We start from the raw sequence: 21391 nt of genomic DNA on the forward strand, positions 1-21391 counted from the left end.
TGCAGTGTTTGAGATCGTTTAAGAAACCGAGAACTTGAAATTTGAAGAAGATGACGTGGTTTAGGGCTGGATCTAGTGTGGCAAAGCTTGCAATCAGAAGAACCTTAACACAAAGTGGATCGTATGCCGCAAGAAAGCGTATTTTTCCTGCAGAAGGCCGTCATTTTCACACAACAGTCTTTTAAGTCAAAAGCACAATCTGCACCTGTCCCTAGAGCTGTTCCACTTTCCAGGTTAACAGATAGCTTTTTAGATGGAACAAGCAGTGTCTACCTGGAAGAACTTCAAAGAGCTTGGGAAGATCCTGTTGTGATTGGGAAAACGAGAGCAAAACAGTATTACTCAAATGACGTTGATAGAACAAAGAACATGGGTATTTTAATCCATGGGGATGGAAGCTTTGCGGGTCAAGGTGTGGTTTATGAAACTTTGCATTTAAGTGGTCTTCCAAATTACACTACCATTCATATTGTAGTCAACAATCAAGTTGCTTTTACTACTGACCCACAAGCAGGAAGATCTTCACAGTATTGTACTGATGTTGCTAAAGCTTTAAATGCTCCGATCTTTCATGTTAATGGCGACGACGTGGAAGCAGTTGTTCATGCTTGTGAGCTGGCAGCTGAGTGGCGACAAACGTTCCACTCGGATGTTGTTGTTGATATCGTCTGTTATCGTCGATTTGGGCATAATGAAATTGATGAACCATCTTTTACTCAGCCAAAGATGTACAAGGTCAATTTTTTTTAATCTAAAATGTTTCAAAATCTCCCTTTTTTCTTTTTCTATTTTAAGGTTATTGAGTAGTAATGGTTGTCACAGATCATTAGGAATCATCCATCATCACTAGAAATCTACCAGAAGAAGCTTCTAGAAAGTGGGCAGGCGACAAAAGAAGATATTGATAGAATACAAAACAAGGTTACTGCGATTCTTAACGAGGAGTTTCTTGCCAGCAAGGATTATGTCCCTCAAAGACGAGACTGGCTTTCGGCTTACTGGGCTGGATTTAAATCTCCAGAACAACTTTCACGTATTCGTAACACCGGGTATTTTTTAAAATGTTCTTTGCACAGAGGTTTATCATATAAGTAACATGGCGTTTTTAACAAGTTTATGCTGTTTTGCAGGGTTAAACCTGAGATTTTGAAAAATGTTGGGAAGGCAATTACAACACTTCCAGAAACCTTACAGAGCAGTTAAGAAGATATTTGCAGACCGTTATAAGATGATTGAAACCGGTGAAGGTGTTGACTGGGCAGTTGCAGAAGCCTTAGCTTTTGCAACATTACTGGTGGAAGGAAACCATGTTAGATTAAGTGGTCAAGATGTTGAAAGAGGTACTTTCAGTCACAGGCATTCTGTTGTTCACGATCAAGAAACAGGGGAGCGTTACTGTCCGTTGGATCATGTAATGATGAATCAAAATGAGGAAATGTTTACTGTAAGCAACAGGTAGATCATGCTATCATACATGCACTCTTTTTTTTGCAAACACCAATACTTTCGTCTTGATACTCATGTTATGAATACAGTTCTCTCTCGGAGTTTGGTGTGCTGGGATTTGAATTGGGATATTCAATGGAAAACCCTAATTCATTGGTATTATGGGAAGCTCAATTTGGTGATTTTTCAAACGGGGCCCAAGTGATATTTGATCAATTCTTGAGCAGTGGTGAGGCTAAGTGGCTCCGCCAGACCGGATTAGTTGTGTTGCTACCTCACGGTTATGATGGTCAAGGACCCGAACACTCAAGTGCAAGACTTGAACGCTTCCTTCAGGTATTAACATTCTCAGGGTCTAGAAGTTTCTAGAATTATCGTTGACTCGGCCTCTAATGTAATTGTGATAACAGATGACTGATGACAATCCGTTTGTTATACCCGAGATGGATCCGTCACTACGCAGCCAAATTCAAACATGCAACATGCAGATTGTTAACGTTACAACACCAGCAAATTATTTCCATGTGTTACGTCGACAGGTGAAGTTATAGACTTGTAGTGTTGTACAACTTAATTTTTTTTACATAACATTCACCACTTACATATTATTGTTGTATTCCAGCTGCATAGGGAGTTCCGTAAGCCACTTGTTGTAATGTCTCCCAAAAACTTGCTTCGTCACAAAGACTGCAAGTCAAATCTATCTGAGTTTGATGATGTTCAAGGTCACCCTGGTTTTGATAAACAAGGCACCCGATTTAAAAGACTTATTAAGGACCAAAATGACCACTCGGATCTTGAAGAAGGGATTAGACGTTTAATTCTTTGCTCCGGAAAGGTTTATTATGAACTAGATGAAAAAAGGAAGTCGGTTGATGGTAAAGATATTGCAATATGTCGTGTCGAACAGCTTTGTCCGTTTCCATACGATCTCATCCAGCGTGAACTAAAGCGTTATCCAAGTAAGTTTAAACTCTAGGAGCGGGTTTCATGTTTGGATACGTGTTCAAATGTACAGGTAAATGCCTTATGTAATTTTTGTGTGATGTTTCAGATGCGGAAGTGGTTTGGTGTCAAGAGGAGCCAATGAATATGGGAGCTTACAGTTACATTGCCCCACGCCTTGCAACCGCCATGAAGGCACTCAACAGAGGCACTATTGATGATGTCAAATATGTGGGCCGAGCCCCATCTGCTGCAACCGCAACCGGTTTCTACACTGTTCATGGCAGAGAGCAGGCTGAGCTTGTGGAGAAGGCCCTGCAGCCCGAACCTGTCACCAATCCTGCACTTAGTTAGAGCCCGCAGCTAGGTACGGTTTAAACCGGTTGAAAGTTTTATGAATACTTTTAATGCACATGTCCTACTAAATAATATTATTTAGGCAAATAATATTTGAGATTAACTTATTTCACTTGCAGGGTGTCTAACCTTTGTCTAGAGTGTCGCTTCGTCATCTTTTTGCTTTCATTTTTCGACAGTTTTTTCGCGTATTGAAAAGTTTTACGCGTGTAATAAGATAACATACAATCGTTCAGGTGAAATCTGTTCAATGGATTCATGGCGTGTGTTTTTACCTTCGTTTTCTTTTGAGGTTAAATCATATAATTTATCTTTTGTGGATCTTGTTTTTGTTTCATTAATGACACGCATGGGATAATATTTATTTAAATAAATGTGCTCGGTGTCAATTCTAGTTTTATTTATGTATTGGTATTTGGTTCAGGATATTTTTTTTAATAAAAACAAACATTGGTAAAGTTTATTGATGTTTTTGGAAAGACAAGAAGCCTCCGTTTGTCATGCGACAGATGAATCTAGCAGGACCTAGTACATTTCTTTCTTACTCCTTTTTATTTCTTTATTTTATGTTTCATTACAATAAACTTTAATCTTAGTTTTGATAATTTGAAAACTTTAGCGTATTTTAAAATAGTTGTAGATTTTTTTTTAATTAAAACTTTTGAACTCTACACAATTTGGGAAAACATTTAATAAACGTTTGAGAAAGTGTTCAATTGTAAATTTATGAACATAATTTATTGTATTATACGTATGGTAATCAAATACAAACCGAACAAACAAGCAAGATATTAAGAACAGTTTAATATAATTCGTTATATGGTTGCAAGAACAAATCTAAGTTATACTGATAACTGGAAAAAAAAAATCAGTGATAAGAAAAAGAAATACTATTTTAGTTTCTTGTGTTGCTAATATATTATTGATTTTGATTTTATGTATTTAAGTCGGTGAAGTAGTGGGTTGTGGAAACAAAAGAAAATAGTAAATGTGCATGACTAATGTGAGTTTGGGCCCTTGTAAGTAGACACTTGGCAAAACTAGAATTACATTTGTGAACTTTGTTTTTACCTTCGATATGTGTCATTTTATGGGTGTCGAAATTGATTTATGGATAACATCAATTGACTGTTTATGGGTTAGGTCTTGGTCCTCACCAAAAAGAAAAAAGAAAAAAAAAGGAAAATAAAATCTAGGATTGCTTATAATACAAGATTCACCTAATTTTAGGTTAGGTCTTGGTCTTCACCTAATTGATATTAACCTGTTAAATATACGGCTCATATAGGCTTATACGAGTCGTCTAGGGATATACAAGACATATAGGTACCTAAACAAGCCATATATACGAGCCATACATTTATTATTTTTATATTTTATAATTGAAAATATTTGTAACTTTTAATAGGATTTCATAATAAACTTGAAAAAACGTACCCTAATTTTTGTTATGTTTATATATAATATCCGGGATATGTCCGGAGGAGTATAGCTAGGCAAATATCTCTGACAACACGCAAAATTAGGCGTATATATGATTTGTATACGCCTATATGAGTCATGTAGCCAAGGCTTTATATGAGACGTTAGGGCCTATATGCCTCATATAGGCATAGACCATACACCTCTATACCTATACGCTTCGTATTAGTCTATACATGTCGTATAAGCCCTAAAATACTGCGCTTGGGAAATATAGATGGTGTTCGAATATACATCCCTAGCGTTTTGGTTATTGTGGGTGTGTGTGAGATAATCATGTATGACAAAATCCAATGATAATAATGCTAAAATAGAGAACAAAATCTTTTTAAATTTTTGCGACTACAACCATTTTGTTTCTTGAACGTTTTAAAATCATGTTTTCTAGGATTTACCAACTTTTGTTGTCGTCACAGGAATAAAATAAGTGTTGTTGGACATACGTAAGACATTATAATTTGATTAAAACAATTAGGTGACAATGACTTTAGAGTAATCTTATTATTATGTTATTCCTTTTTAAAGAAACACCCACTTGCTTTCCTTGTCCAAATTGCCGAACTTGGAAAGAACGCCATTTGTGACGTTAGAAAATATTATTATTGGTGGCTTTTGTGCTGTAAATTATTCAATCGTCACTAAAGTAACAACGATCTTTGCAATTAAAAATTAGGGCTTTATCTTGACTATCCTTTTGGCTTTTCGTTAGGACATACACCAACCATATGATATAGTTTAACTAAGCCTGAAAAAACGGACGGATCGTCTCTATGTGGGGTGGAGCTGGCAACAGAAGCACCCAAGGTCAAGCTGTCGCCCACCTTACCCCCTCCGGCCAACCTGATCAATTCGGTGGTGGGTAAGGCTTATCATTTGGACCAGCTTTAAGTAAATAAGTTTTATAACGTCATATAATTTCTGGATATTAAAGATGAAACAAACGAATTTTTATTGTGATTTTAAACCAAGTTAACCTATTTTTTTTTATGAGTGAGTCATTATTGCACATACATATAACTAGGGTGTTTATTATTATTATTATTATTATTATTATTGTTGTTGTTGTTTTAATATAATTTCAAGTTGCTTATTGTTTATATTTAAAATCTCATGTTAAATATTATTAACAACTTAAGTAGCTGGGTTTCTATTTTAATATTGTTGTGACTTGTTAGATACTAGGCAATTGTAACTGGCACATTAAGTACTACCTCGAACCCCAGTGTTAAAGTTCAACACTAAGTCGTAGCCTAATACTTAGTGACGGTTCACACCCAAGCCGGTCAAGAGCTAAGTCAGTGAGTCGAGCTTCAGGAACATAAAGATGGCCCGCGGTGATGTGTGTTTGCAAAGTGCAAAGAGTGTTGATCGCTACCACATGCGAGTTAGGGTGTGCCCCCTTTCGGATCTCTATTTGTTCAGTTGTTTAAAAAACCAATGACTTCATAATGCTCATACTTATATATCATCCCAATGTTCTCTTCACCTCTTATATTGACACAAGTTCCCGCTCATTCACTCATTTCCCTTCCAATTTTTTACAACTTCAAAGTTTTAGACGCACAACTTCGATAATTGGTATTTCATTTATCTTAGCTCTGTTTTAGACACTGCTTAATTTATTGCAAAATTTTCTAATATTATAACGCAAACCAAATAAATAAGTTACATAAACACACAATTTTACTACTTTTCTAACAAATTATTTATACAAGTCACACCCCGACTTAAGGCCTAGGCGTGACACCCGTAGTTGGTACCTGTTTTGAAAATATATAAGAGTTTCGGGTTATTAGCGGAAGTCTTTGATTATAATAAAATATTAATTTATTTTGAAAACCTCTTGAATAATAAATATTCAAGTACTTGATTTACAAACCTTTGTTTATTCTTGTTTACAATATTTTATTTATTAAAAACTAAGGCATCTCTATCTGCGAGCATCTATCTCCAAGAGTGACTCATATCCCTTGCTATCTGTGCTATACTTGCTTTCCTGTAATGAGGGGAAAAATACGTCAGCTATATGCTGGTAAATCGTTGACTCTGAAAACATTTGACTGACAAGATAGTTTTGGAACAAACTCAGCAGAAACGTCTCTTATTTCTGGGAACTTGTGCCACTGCCATACACACACAATTATGCTTCTCCAAGAACTCATGCCCATTGAAGAACTTTCGTTATGTCTGTAAGCATGCGGCCACGTAGCCTTGATTGATAGGTTAACAGATATGTTTGGATCTAGACACACGTGTACTCGGTCTGAGTTGTTTTTATTATCTACCTTGTGACTTAGGATCACGTAATCCTTTAAAAATTAGAGATCACGTAATCTCATGTTTGACTGACTGTTTAAGATAAACAACCCGTTTATCTAACTGACTGAAAAAGGTTTAACGTATTCACCTGTGATTGTGATTGTCTTTTCTGAATGATGTGGTGATCTCGTTTGAAAACCCTTGTGAATAAATGATGACTGGTCTATAACAAAATATGTTTATATAAATACCCGGATCGTCTCTTGATCCAGCTGCAGACCTTTAGTCTGGTTTTGATAGCTTTAAACCTTGACTAATCATTTGTTTGAATAAAATATTTAGACTCATAGTCTTTTCATTTGTTTAAAAATCATGTGTTGAGTTTCTTCTTCATGAAGAAACATCTATTGATAGGTTTCTTCGTCAAGAAGAAACATTGAATTGACTATAATCCTGGTATGTAAAATCTTACGTTTCTTAGTTGTGAAGAAACTACTATATCTGCTTGCATATAAAAGCTTATGTTTCTTAATTATAAAGAAACATCATTTTAACTATAACCTTTGCATTTATAATCATAATAATGATGATCAAGGTTTTGGGCTATACCCCTGACTATGGTCTAAGCCATATAAAATAATAAAATAATATTTAGGCAGAACCCCTACCTTAATAAGTACTCAGGAATATTAATACTAATACAGAATGACGGCTTGATTGGCAGAACCTTGTTTCCTATTCGTTTAACTGATCTACGACGCGTCAGAACTTCAATTCTCGCACGAACTTCGAGAAACGGACCTTGGAACTTCTTGGCAAAGCTAGCACGCTTCCCAACACTAAGTGTGTGTTTGTGAATGTGAAAATAGGATGAAATGGGTTGAACCCGTAGCTGCCCTTTTATAGGCGAGTTTTGGCCACCATCGCGTAGCGCGATGGGGCTTTCCCTACGGCCATCGCGTAGCGCGACGCCGCAATCCATGAGAGGCTGCCACGTGTTGACACGTGGTTGGCCACGTGTCCCTGATTGCTGAATGGGGTCATCGCGTAGCGCGATGCCCTTTTAATCCTGGACCATCGCGTAGCGCGGCGCCCCCTTTTCAGAATTTCTAAGGAATGGCATCGCGTAGCGCGATGATCAAATCTGTCCACCCATCGCGTAGCGCGATGGGTCTGGAAACCCAAATTTTTCATTTTAACCCCTTTAGGTTTCAAAATTGTCATTTTTAGCCCAATACTTGAATGAGGTATTTTCGAGATGTTACAATACATAATATCATACTTCATTATTGTGATATGTTTTACAGTTTTATATGTCTATAAATCTTTATATTTAAAGATAGAAAGGTTTAGTGTTAGTATTTTAGTGTGATTGGATTAACTGGTTGATCAATTTAATCATAATAAACATTAAGTAAGTTCGGGATGTGTGAAGTACACGCTTACTTTAGTTTACTGTGATGTCAGGGCGAAGCCCCTAATGAACAGAGGTCCAGGGGAAGCGCTCCCGGTTGCGGGGTTCTAGGGGCGGCAACCCCTAGCATAGTCCAAGGGGCAGTGCCCCTTGCTGGGGTTAAGCTGCCAGGTAAGTTTGAAAAAATTTTATTTTCATTAAAAATTCATTAAAAAAATGAATTTTATGATTATGTTACACATAATCATAAGTATTATTTGAAGATTATTTATTAATGTTTTTAAAATTTTGAATAGATAAAAGCAGTTATCTTGAACAATAATTGCCTTGGAGATAAAAGACGTTTTTTGTTTGATCGACATTCTCTCTGGTTCATCTTCCTCAAAAATTACATACGAAATTCTTGTCTCAATTTAGAGTTTTATCCGATTAAAGTGTTTTGAAGAACCATAAAAAAACTTTTAATCTGAAAGTTATCACACGGCTCTCTAAATAATCTAGGTTCCTATTTTGAGATCCTCAATATTTAGCATAATAATAATAATAATAATAATCTGTTTGTTTCTAATAGGCTCGTTACAAAATATACAAAAGCGGATTCGTAAAATCTTGAAGTTACTAGATGATGGAAATGCTTATTACGTCATGCGGGAAAGCACTCAACACGAACAGATTTGCATCTCACATACATTTTTTAATATTATAATTCGTACCATGAAAATAAAAGATCATAGCATTATTCAGTAACTTCAATAATTGTCACTTGGGCCACCGTCTCCGGTAATTGTTAAAAATTTTGAATTGACAAGATAAAAGTTAGATCTTAAGTAAATGATATTTTTTTTTTGAGTTTTAAGAAATAATTTTTAAATAAGCTTATTAGGTTATAAAAATTTGTTTGTTTTTTTTTATTTTATAAAATGAAATTAAATGAATTAGGTAATTTGGTTTTAACATACATTATGAATACATATTTTTTTCACACACACTTACTTGCCTAAGGAGGCTCTCACACACATACGTATACACATATAGTTTATCAAAATCGAATAAAATAAAACATAACTAACACCACTAATATGCTAACTGCACATCAGTTACGTGCCATATAGTTCATCATACAGGATTGTATGACGTATTATACTGACAAATCATACAAGTCATAATGTTAAAACAAGTCGTATAAGTTGGTATTTATTTAAATCATACGGGTCATATCATATGTTATAGTAACATTAAGATGATTAATGCGATATCACACACCATTGACAAAGTCAAAAATGTCATTTAACCATTGTTACCTGCCAAACATTTGTATGTTTACGTTACGTATAGTATCATCCAATGAATATTCAACATATTCATAAAGAAAAAGCTCATGATTATGATGATCAAGGTTCGCACAATCGAAATTTTACGTAACAAACGATGACATGTTATTAGCACAAAAGTAGGTTGATATTTGTCTATTTTCACATTATTTTGCTCCATATCTCAATCTCCTACCACTTGTTAATTAAGGACCATAAGATACAATGATAGTGATTGTATATATCCATTAGCCAGCAATATATTGACAACACATAATGGTCACAATCATTGGCATTGTCACAAGAAGATCAAATAAACAAATAGTGAGTAACACCACCCACAAATAGTCATCTCTAGCCCTACTTGGCTACTTGCTTGTTCTTCCTCAAATTTTTGTCCTACACTACATGATCGTGATATAATTTTCTCACATATCTATCAGTAACAAGTACGGACACATAAATTTTTTCTAACCGATAATAAACAAACAAATATATCAAGTAAAATTTAACATGTAAACGATGGAATTTTTATTTTTCCTTGTATGAAATAACGATGGAATGAGAAGAAATCTTACCTTTGTGCTAGGAGATATCAAGAGTGTGACACTAATTTATAGGGGTGTGCACGATTTAGGACTAAAACCTTCGGTTTTTAAAATTGTTTGGTTTTGGGTTTCTTTACATTTTTATCATTTGAGCTTTTATAATTTTGGGGCAAAATAGATGGAACAAAGCAATGAATTTGTGCCCAAATTATATTATTAATTAATAACTAAATGATTATTATACATATGAACTAATATATTCATATTGCATAATATATTAAGTTCTTATAAACAACTTAAAAAATACAAAATAAAATAAAAATCTATAAGTTCGATTCGGTTTTACCACTAGCTAAAAAAACATAAAAACAAGACCATCAATTTTCGTTTCCGTTCGATTTTTTAGGTTTATGCATGCCCATCAGCTTTACACAAAACTATTCATACTCCTTTAGATCGTACAAAATGGTACATCATCAATAGTAATAAGTACAAACATGTGTTGTAACTTGTAACCAACATAAAGAAGAAACTATCAACTAAAGAAGGAGCATTTTGTACTTTTGGAAAAGATTAGGGGCTTAAACTACACAATTCACAAAAAGATGGACCAAATTTGACCAAATTCAAACTTGAGTCAACAGTATGAGACTCTATGAACACCACGGTCTCTGAGCATTCCAGAGTAAAGAGCCAATCTATTTGCTGGTATACCCTCATAGTTTCTGACTGTTTTCCTTTTAACCCCTTCATCTTTCAAAGTTGATGAATTTTGACCAAAACTCTTACTTTGAAGCCTCCTTCTAAACTCTTCACCATTTCCACTTGGTTCCATTACATCCTCTGCAAAGTGTACTTTCTTGTTCTTTTTCTCTCTCTTCTTCCCATCTACATATGTCATCAAACAAGTTTAGTGGCATAACTAAAAGGGTCATTAAAAAAAACTTTTATGTTTTGAAAAGAAAACATATTGGCGAGTACTCGACGAGTAATTCCCAAGTACTCCCGCCCTAGGTTAATCTAGTACTAAACGAGTAACTGTAGACTAAACTGAATACTCGTAACTCCCCATTCAAACGACTCAAAAGCTACGAAGCCAGAGGAGGGTCAAAAGGTCATTGATCATCCTGTCGCCCGAATTTGTTAAACTTTTATATATAAAAGTCGAATATTTTGAAAAAAAAAACATGAATTGAATCCCGTAGCCGTAATTAATGTTGTAAAAATTGTCATACAGGGCGAGTACTCAACGAGTAATTTTCAAGTACTTCCTGACTAGGTCAAATACTCGCAACTTTCCAATCAACCAACATAATAGCGCCTAGCGACTTCGTTAACTATGATTGTAATCAATGTGATTCTTATTTTATTAAAAAATATATTATTTTATATCAAAATAAAAGACAAACATGTAATAACCTGCGCCCGCTAGTCACTTTTTCATTAAAAATATATATTATTTTATTAAATGACCCTCAAACTAAAAAGTTTTCCGCCACTTAAATCAAGATTCTAGAAAATCAATATTCTTGAAAAACAAGATTCAAGAAAACCAAGATTCTAGAACATCAAGATTCTTTAAACACAAGATTCAAGAAAGTAGTTTGGAGAAACTAAGGAACCTGAAGAGATGCATGGCCTTAAGTGGTGGTGGTGGTGGTGATGGATGACTGAGAAGTCACCGGCGTCAGGTTGTTTAAGGCGGAAGGCAAGGAGGAGTACGGTGCCGGAGACGGCGGCCATAGCGGTGGCTAACACCATCCCATTGGAAGCCAAGATTGATGACATGATGAGCACTTTTTTTTTTGGACAAAATTATGCAAATTTGGATGATTAAAAAAAATGGGTATGGAAAAAAATTCAAGATTATTTTATGGGTATGATCAAGAAACTTGTAATATGAATGTGTGTGTGTTTGATTATGGAATTGAGTGATGGATAGTTTGAATAAAAGGGGAAAATTTAATATTGATGGGTTGCTTGGTTGGTTCTTGAAGATGGAGGTGTGAACTTTTTTTCTTTGAATAATAAGTAAAGAAAAAGTAATGAATTATTGGTTTAAATAGGAAGCCTTCTAGTAAACTATAAGATTTAAGCTTTTGACTATTTGACTTCATATTTTGATTCACACCAACTAATTAGAAAAAAAATTTGTATGTATGTATATTAAATGTTCTAGAAGATATGTGATGCTTATTGTTGTAGGTAACTAGGTATGTGAGCTCTCATATAACTTTTTTCTTTCTTCTCTTGTCCTATTAAATAAATAAATAAATTTGTATTTCGTTTCTTGTTTCTTAGTAATCTATATAGTAAGAATAAATAATTGCTCTACCTCTTGATGGTAAAGACAATGTTTTAAAAAACAGTTTTTTACTGTACCGGATTAAGTTAAAAAATGATATAACCGGTTTAACCGGGTTATGCCGATAGGTTCAACCGGTTGAATAGTTTACCTTATAATTTTCTATAAATGTAACTTTAACTCCAAAAATAACCTAAAAATAAATGATTTCATAACAAAAAATAATCAATAAGTTAATCCATATTAAAAAAATAATACAAAAGCACTCAATTTTAAAAATTAGTCATAAAGTTCACACGTTTGATTGTTAATTGTTGGGTTAAAAGTAATTTTGATAAAATATGTGTCACAAATATAAAAAATTTCTCGGACTTAAAACCGGTTTGCCGGTAAAAACTGGTATTTTAGAAAAAACCGCAGTTACAATGCTCTAGCAAACCGGCCAAAAATACCGGACTTAAAATACCGGCCTGCTGTGCAAAATCCGGTTTAAATGGTTCAACAGCCGGTTTGAACCGGTTTTTAAAACACTGGGTAAAGGTGTTAGAGCATTCTTAATGGATTCTCCAAATTATGTGAGGGGTTCTCTATTTTTTAAAGATGGTTAAAAATAGTTGTGAGAGAAGGAGAGGGAAAATGTTACTATTCATGGTTAAATTTGGAGAATCGCGCTGTTCATCTCTATAATATTTTAATGTTTTTGAAAGTTGTTATGAGTGAATGAGAGAGAAAAGGTAATGATAAAATTATAAAAAAATATTATATTATTAATTGAAAATAAGAAAGAAAAAATAGTATTTTTAGTATAATTAGTTTTAAACTTTTATCTAGTAAATAATAGGGTTCAAGCTTAGAAAAAAAAATGATGGAAAATGAAAGTTAGCTAGTTTAAAAAAAATAACTACATGAGTGTTAGAAATCATGATTCTCTAAACCCTCATATACCTTCTTGCTTATATTTCTCCACTTAATAAATAAAGAACACCGTCTTCCAAATTTATTTCTTAGTTCGTAAATTTTATATCATTTACTTTTCTGTTTATCCTCACCTAAGTAAGTTTATTTTTCGCTTCTTACTTTCTTTAAAAATTTATAAACCTTCATTACTTAAATATTCAATTAACACTGTTATAAAACGTGTAATTTATTGGTGATCACCGACCCCCTGTTTTTTCTCAATAATGTAAATTAATTCATTTTCGTTCGAAGTTTCGCCACTAAGCCTACTAGTTTGCATAAATTGCTAATTTGCAATAAAAACCATTTATTTCAGTTAGAGATGGATGAAGTTTGTACATTTTAAGACATCTATAATGATGTCTGTCATGACTATAAACTACAGAGGTAAAATACCGTATAACATGAACACTCTCTTATAAATATAAAATTTATGGTTTTTAGTGAAAAAATAGGTAAAGGATGGATGGTCAAGAATGTCTTACAAGTTTGGACTGCTACTCTTGCCAATATAAAAGAAGTCTCACTTATTGTCAGAATTTGGCTTCTTTCCATCTCTTCACATGGTGGAGTTTTCTATTTTATTTTTCTCTTCGCTTTTTTTTATTGAAAATATATATCATATTATGTTCATCTTAAGATCCCTTTAAATATATCATTTCATCTTAAGGTGTTTAGGATGTATCCGGGCCGCCTAAGCCACTCATCGTTCAAACTCGCTCGCTGCTCATTTGGAAATTGCTCGGTTGTTTTTTCGATCTATGTAAACGAGCCGCTCTGCTCGGTTCGGTTTGTAAATGAGCCAAGCAACGAGCGAAGGTCTGCTCGGTTTGGTTCGACTTGAATATTTTTAATTTTTTTTATATATTAATTATATATGAACAAATATATAAATATATGGACAACACACAATTTTATATATTTGCTCGTGAACAGTCCTAGGATGTATAATAGAAGATCAATTATTCTCTCTCTTTATAGTGTAACATATAATTGTTAGAAAAAAAAATTATACACAATTTACGGTCACGTATTTTGGTTAAATATTGCCAAATTAAATAACGAAAGCGTCTAGTGTTATTAACATAATCAAGTCGTTATATAAACCTCGAGTTTGGGCTCGTTTATTAAGAAAGTTGTAGCCTAAGCTCAAGCTCGACTCGATTTAAAGCCTCTTTTAAAACTTTTACCCGACTAACCATCTCGCTTATTTTATTGAAAATTACTTTTAGTAAGTTCATGATATAGAAAAAAGTATTATAACACTTGTTTTTGTTTGCAAACCATATATAAGGTGAGGCCCAATAATACAAAACTACAAAAGGTTTGAGTGACATTGGGCTTAAAAGATAGGCCCAATTGACTTTAAGAGATCATATTCATGGATGATGGACCATTGGACTTTCTTTCCTTATATGCATTTTCTTTTTGATGGACCGCAAAATTATTTTAAATTTTTGGATGTTAAAAAAAATTATAATTGCTTAAAAAGAAAAAAAGGTAAAAAATAAAAATAAAAATCTGGAAGGCAAAAGATAGTATGTATGTTAGTCGTTATAACATGTTAAAGTGTTTTCCTCTTAATTTAATTTAATTTAATTTATTTTTATTAATGTGAGTTGTAAAAAAAACCTTTTTTTTTCTCATTCAACAATATTGAATAAATCGAGACCTTGTATGATTGTATCTTTCTAGGACATAAACACTCAAGACAAATATCATCATGATAAATCTTAGAGCATATGCTCATTATAGTACAATTAATTATGCGCATCTCTTTAACACCAAAATAACTTTTTATTATGCAATGTAACTATGTGTAACATAAATTAAAACACTAAGCTCCCAACAAGGCCCGTAAAGGACCCTCAATGTATAATTAGTAATACACATATCTTTCAAAATGATATGCTATGATATAATGTGATTTTTATTAACCTATAATAATAAGTATATTCCAAAATAACGTGTTATTGCCTAATGTGACTTTCTAAAGCCTAAACCAACCTTGAATTCGATGACAAGAGCAATTAATGGTAAAAAACAAAAAAGACTTGTTATAAAATGTCGTCACTAGTCAATGAAGGATTACAGAAAGAAACCATCAACAATTTTTTGTTTCGATTTAAACAGAATTAATGTTTTTCAACAAGAAAACATAAAAGAAGAGAAATTGCGTGCACATATGGTTCATGTGGCTCGAACAAATTGTAGGTTTAATCACTAAGTTTTGGAAATTGTAAACTCAGTCCAAACATTTATAAAATTATTGCATGTTTAGTCTTCACTGTTAATCCTAATAAGTTTAAAAACATTCAGAAAAATAATTGGAGTTTAAATCAATATAATTGGTAAAAATGATTATGTAGTCTGAGATTTTTATAATTATGCCACTGCTACAATATTATTATATTTATATAATACAATTGATAAGTTTGGCGACGCTAAGCCCTTATCGGGCAAATTGGCGGCACCATACTTGCCAATTGCATTTTGGTTGTTTCAATTTCTTTTTTGGTTTTTTTTTTATTTTTTTTTGTTTTAGTTATAGTATCGCAATGAAATAACGGAAGGCGAATAGACGTCAATTCGTGGTTTTTAGTTTGATTGACTTTCAGTATCGTAACAAATGTGATGGAAACCGACTGATTCCGCCTAGGCTCATCGTTACATTGAGTTCTTTCGTGTTCTTAAAACTCAAAGGGGTTCTCATTTGAAATCTCCCATATATATATATATATATATATAGTTTTATTTTTGGTTTTTGGCTACGATATCATACCACACTAAACCAAAACCGATCGAATTCATGTCGATTTATCGCCTCAATGCCTGGGACTGACAACACTTGGGTTTTACCAACCTGCCGGGTAAAACCCTAGTTACAAATAAATTAGAAAAACAAGGATCTTAATGAAAGCCAAAATCATCAAGTAACATATTCCAACATACTATATCATAATAAACCACAAACTAGGAAGAAACTTATACAACAAAGTTACACACATATGTCAACTCTCATCAGAATAAATGAGAACAGGCTTCCTAAGCAGTGAGTCAATCTTCAATGTCGAACATACCAACAAAAACACGAAAACTAAAACCGAAACCGCTGACAAAACAAGTGCCAAACATGTTGCAGTCACCTCCTTTGCTTGATGAGCATAGGCCATGGATGCAAGTGCAAGGAAGGATAGTGGATATGAGAAAGCCCACCATGCAACACTAAAGTTTTTCACTGATTTCTTAAATAGCACCGGTCTGCTAGCCTGTTTTAGTATACCATATACAAAGTTAGACTTGATTCAAATATTATTTTATAAAAAGATTAGTTTCATTTGATACTACATACAAGGGATGTAAACAAGCCTAAGCGCGACTCATTATGACTAACTAGCGGCTCGACTGGTGAGACGTTTTTTTAAGCTTGGGCTCAGCTTGTTTATTGTTTATTAATTAATTTATATAAGTTTGTAATTAGTTTTTTATATTTTTTGAGAAAAGTCTTTAAATGAGCCTTAGCTCGGCTAGAGCTCGATTGTGCCGTGCAAAATTAATACACAGAATAGGGCTGAGCAATAACCGAACCAAAATTAACCGAAAATTGTTTGTTGGTTTTTTTTTTTTGAACCCCTGGTAAACTGAAATTAACATGAACGAACCGAAGTATTCATATTTTAATATATTTCTAGCTTTTACACCACCATTTTATGTATTTATGCTTATGCCTCAATTTCATTTAATTATATCTTCAATTTATATATTTTTAGCTTCATTTCATTTCATTTCATGTATTTATGGTATTTATGAATCTATTTCATGTATTTCTAAGTAAAATTTAATAGCTCAAGTTGATTTTGGTTATTACCGAACCGAAAATCGACAAACGAATCGAGCCGAAAGAAGTCTCGAGCTCAGGCTCGATAACTAATTTAACAAACTTTATTTGAGGCTCAGGTTCTGCTTGAGCTCGAAAAAGTTCGGCTAGTTTCAAGCTTTTTATCGATTCGAGCTCAAGTAGCTCGCGAACGGCTCAGTTGGTTTGCACCCCTATTGGATACTAAGAAAGCTAACATGCATACCAATGATGTGAAGAGAAACAAGGATAGAAAGAAGAGCATCTTGCTGAACATATCAAAGCTTCCATTAATCGATTTCCACGCTAAGGCGGCCATGCTCGGGGTGGCAACAAACTGGAAAAACACTGGCCGAAGCCTCGAAGGAATGCGATTATTACCCGAAAAACGTTGATAAAGTGTGATAAAAACCACCAAGTAATGTGCCATCCCTAGTGTAAACAAACATATACCACTTTCATGCCATCCCATCTTAATGGCTGCATGGGCACCTACGAGGTTACCAATAACTGACAATTGACTCGTAGGGTTCGCCACCATCGAGAGAAACCTTTTCTCGGTGGTGAACCATTGTCCGTATAACTTAACGTCCAGAGCGATCACAGGGATGATAAGTGGCCACCATATATACTCATACGAGTATTTATTTCGAAAAATGAACTTTGGTGCTGACTGAAGCAACAAAAGCCATGATACCCATGGCGCGAAAAGGTAATTCACTCCTATATGGTGATTATATTCGGCTTTCACCATGTTAAAATGGAAAATGCACCTGAAAATATATAGTATAGAGAGCGACACGAAGATGCATATTGCGATACACCATACGAGAAAGAACGTGGTCGAAGGTAACTTGGTGAACGAGTTATTAAAACTCGGTGCGAAATTGGTTTTCTCACTTAGGGTTTTCCATAACAAGGCTTGTGCACCAAGGGATATGCAAATCCTAAAGTAGCTTGCATTGATCTTAGCTATGATGGTTTGTTGTGACTGGTTTAACCTGTTTATCTGTTCTTGGTTTTTGATGACTGGAGAGTCGATAACGACCTCCAATCCGATTTCGGGCTTAACCATTGGTTAGAATATTAATGTTGGTGTAAGAAAGCTAGTTGTTAAGGATGTGGTGTTTTGTGTTGTAGTTTATGTGGTTTTTATAAGAGAATCGAAATTTGGTCATAGAATGGGACAAATATGGACGTAAGAAAATTCGGTTTGGCGAATTATTTATAAAATATTGCAACTTTAGTAGACATATTAAGGTAAAGTTATTTTATAGGTATAAACAATATCAAATTTCGTTGTCACATGATATGCAAAAAAGGCAAAATCACTTTCCTCCACTAAGTTTTTCTTTTTAAAGGAAATAATATATTAATTTCTATTAAAGAGAGGATAATTGTATTTTTGTATGTCAATATTGCGTTTTGGTTTTTGATTAAACTTACAAAAACCATTATTAATTTTATCTAAATCATTTCTTCTGTTTTATAATATCAATAAAGTTTGTAATCTAGTTTCGAACAAGTCTGTATATATATTCATAATTTCATATGAGCATCTAAATTTGTATTATTTATTTGTAAATAGCTATATTTATGTTTGTGCATATGTTTTGTAGGTAATGTTGGAAGTATGAAGAAATTAGGTCCGATAAAAGAATTGCAGTAAATTAGGTAAAATGATATAATATACTCGTTTACGTTATATATCGGCCAGTGCATGGTGAGTAGTTTTTAGCACTATATCATATTTTATAATTTATATTTATTTATGCACACGCAAGAGGGGTGCTCGCGTGATCATGCGGTGAGAAGTACACACCGATAATCAAGTAGTATGTTAATTTTTTTAAGAACAATTTTTTTAAATATTAAGGTATGAAAAAGTTAATTATAGACAAACTCGTTGAAGGAAGTTAGTTTAAAAGCCAACAATATGATTAAAAAGAATGTATCATATGTTTTCAAAATTATAATTACTTAAACTTTTAAAATAATGTAAAATTACCTTGATATTGTTATCCGTACGTGCAACATCATTATATACTCATATTCGCTTAAGGAAATAAAGACAATATGAAGTATAACCAATGTTGCAAAAGTTACTAGACGGTCTCTAGGAGGCCGACTGGAAGTTGAGTATACTTGGAGTACTCGGGGAGTACTCGGACATGGTAAATATAAAGAAAATTAAATTTTTGATTTTACATATATGACGAATGTCACAAGCTTACTAATATTTATAACAAAATATATGAATATCAATATAAATGAGAGAATACATTTTTTAATTCTAAAAGTTGTTAATCATTAATTAAAAAAATGGCATTCGTTCTTTAATATTATGAAAATACGACTTATGTTGTATTTTTCAAGTCAAAATTGGTCAAAGTTAACCGACTATATCTAATTATGGTTGAAGCTGACCACTTTTGATTGATTCTTAGTAACTAGGCGGAGTAAAAAAAGTCGCATTGACACAATACCTTGTAGCGAGTACTCGGCCTTGTAAACCTACTTTTACAACATTGAGTATGATAACCAAACAAGTTTGATATATATATTTTATTAATTTCTCATACACATGGATATGAAACCATTAAACATGTTTTACTCTTTTCAATAATATTGCTACTTCATAAACATATCTAAGGTATAACAAATAAACATTATTTTCTCTTCAGATAACATAAATTGAGAAACAATTACATGACCGAGTCGTGTCATACTTATCAGTATTAAACCATATACGAACTTTATGTTTAAGTGTTGATTATGACTGGATTTTGCACATTAGGCTTCCTTTTTCACTTTTCAAACTGTTCTCAATGGTTGCTCTCAGTAAATATTATACATAAATGCACAATTATGAACCTTTAAACGTATAGTTGAGAGTTGAGACACATGAAATTAAATTTTATTGATATCTTTAAGCTTTTCCTAACTTAAAATCTTTTTTAAGACCCACCCCTTTTCCCTTTTTCCCTTCAAGCATGATATCTAATACAAAAAAGGAACTTTTAAGTTCGAATCAAATGTTACTGGTTCAAAATATTATGGAAGTTAACTCCGCAGCTCATTTATATATATATATATATATATATATTTGAAGCTACTCGCTGTCTCGTTAGCTGGTGTTTCGTTGTAAAAAATGTTTTGCCTGTTAATTTTTTCGCCTAGAGAGTACATGTGACACATTTATAAATTGTCTGCGTGCCCCTGGATTTCACACTCATATGAAACGGAACTCAAATTACATTAACGCATTTTCGAAACTCAATTATATTTTTACATATATTTGATTTATTTTAAATGTTAGTGTATGTGATACATTTTTCCACCTATAAGATTTATATAATAAAGATTTAAAAATTTTATGTATTAACATTTTTCACTCTGGTTCTAAGCTAGTATACGGATATAGGGTGACAAAAACCACCTTATACGAGCAATTCCAAATGTAAACCAACAAGTACTAGTTGCCATCTAGTTATTGCTCTAAAGCAAAATCACTTTGCTCCACTTATAAGTCTCTCTCACCTCAATCTTTTCAACATGTCTATATGTGTGTGTTTGTGCATGCATACTCAGGAATCCTCTTTGTCATGTCAAGGATAAGTCAACATGTAGTAGGTTTTATACTTTTATTCCAACAAATGCAACAAGTTTTTTGTGCAAAATTATCACCAAGAAAAAAGTATTTTTTTTAACAAATAGTTCAACAGTGCATAGAATAACTTTATATGCATTATTACAACACGTTTTTATTTATTAACGTTATGAAATTTATTTAAATTAAACGCGTTTACATATCAAGAGGCCGGACCAAGTAAGTCTACCATCTTAGTGGTATAGTATTGTCTTATACATAATTGTTACTACCTTATGCAACCTTAATCATTGATGAATGATGAATATTAGCAAAAAATTCTCAAGATGACTAATGATCTCTATGATGAAGTATTATAATGTTATATTATGTATAGGTCTTGACGTCACGTAACGCCTAGCTTTTATTTTGTTACATAAGTTACATTAGATGGTTACTATGTAGATGTTACGGTTATGGGATAACCACCAAATTACACCGTTAAACACTATGACTATATAATTTGCATTTATTAAATCTATTATGGTTATAGCGGTGATCGATATAATAAATCGATTACACTACATTTACAATTAATTCGTGTATGTTTTTGTTTTTATTGTTGATCAAACATTTGTGACCGACTTCTTGCGCCTGATTCAGTGTCCTACATCTTCAAATCGTTATTTATCTTTAGTCCTCTGCAAGTTCTATTATCCTACAATTAACACAAACAAGAAAAATAATTACAGGCGTAGAAACATGAGATTATCATTTAAACTAATTGTGATACATATTTCTTAGGGCTGTAAATTAAACGTTCAGCGAACTGATCGAAGGAAAGTTGGTTTATGTCTGTTTTTAGTAAACGAATGAGCATGAACAAGAGATTTTGTTCGATTAACTAAATGAATGAACACGAA

General features: G+C 33.1%; 2 protein-coding genes and 1 pseudogene across 3 annotated transcripts; 1 reads left to right on the forward strand and 2 right to left on the reverse strand.

The window, feature by feature from the left end:
* Nucleotides 1-336: 336 nt before the first annotated feature.
* Nucleotides 337-3017, forward strand: LOC143570358 (uncharacterized; annotated as a pseudogene). Its single transcript, XR_013141913.1, has 8 exons — nucleotides 337-735; nucleotides 823-1049; nucleotides 1131-1455; nucleotides 1536-1782; nucleotides 1857-1985; nucleotides 2069-2408; nucleotides 2501-2758; nucleotides 2868-3017. The product of XR_013141913.1 is annotated as an uncharacterized LOC143570358 (transcript).
* Nucleotides 3018-10398: 7381 nt separating this feature from the next.
* On the reverse strand, nucleotides 10399-11549 carry LOC143570366 (uncharacterized). The gene is made up of 2 exons (XM_077056033.1): nucleotides 11384-11549; nucleotides 10399-10649 (listed from the first exon to the last, which is right to left on the reverse strand). The coding sequence occupies exons 1-2, from the start codon at nucleotides 11547-11549 to the stop codon at nucleotides 10399-10401; spliced, it is 417 nt and encodes a 138-aa protein (XP_076912148.1).
* Nucleotides 11550-16034: 4485 nt separating this feature from the next.
* On the reverse strand, nucleotides 16035-17956 carry LOC143570351 (S-type anion channel SLAH1-like). The gene is made up of 2 exons (XM_077056023.1): nucleotides 17106-17956; nucleotides 16035-16292 (listed from the first exon to the last, which is right to left on the reverse strand). Exons 1-2 carry the CDS (start codon nucleotides 17952-17954, stop codon nucleotides 16035-16037), a joined length of 1107 nt encoding a protein of 368 aa, XP_076912138.1. The 5' UTR covers nucleotides 17955-17956.
* Nucleotides 17957-21391: the final 3435 nt, after the last annotated feature.

Source organism: Bidens hawaiensis, unplaced genomic scaffold (genome assembly GCF_021521415.1).
Source record: "Bidens hawaiensis isolate Kalapana, Puna unplaced genomic scaffold, B.hawaiensis_p1.1 tig00024894_1, whole genome shotgun sequence".
NCBI lineage: Eukaryota > Viridiplantae > Streptophyta > Magnoliopsida > Asterales > Asteraceae > Bidens > Bidens hawaiensis.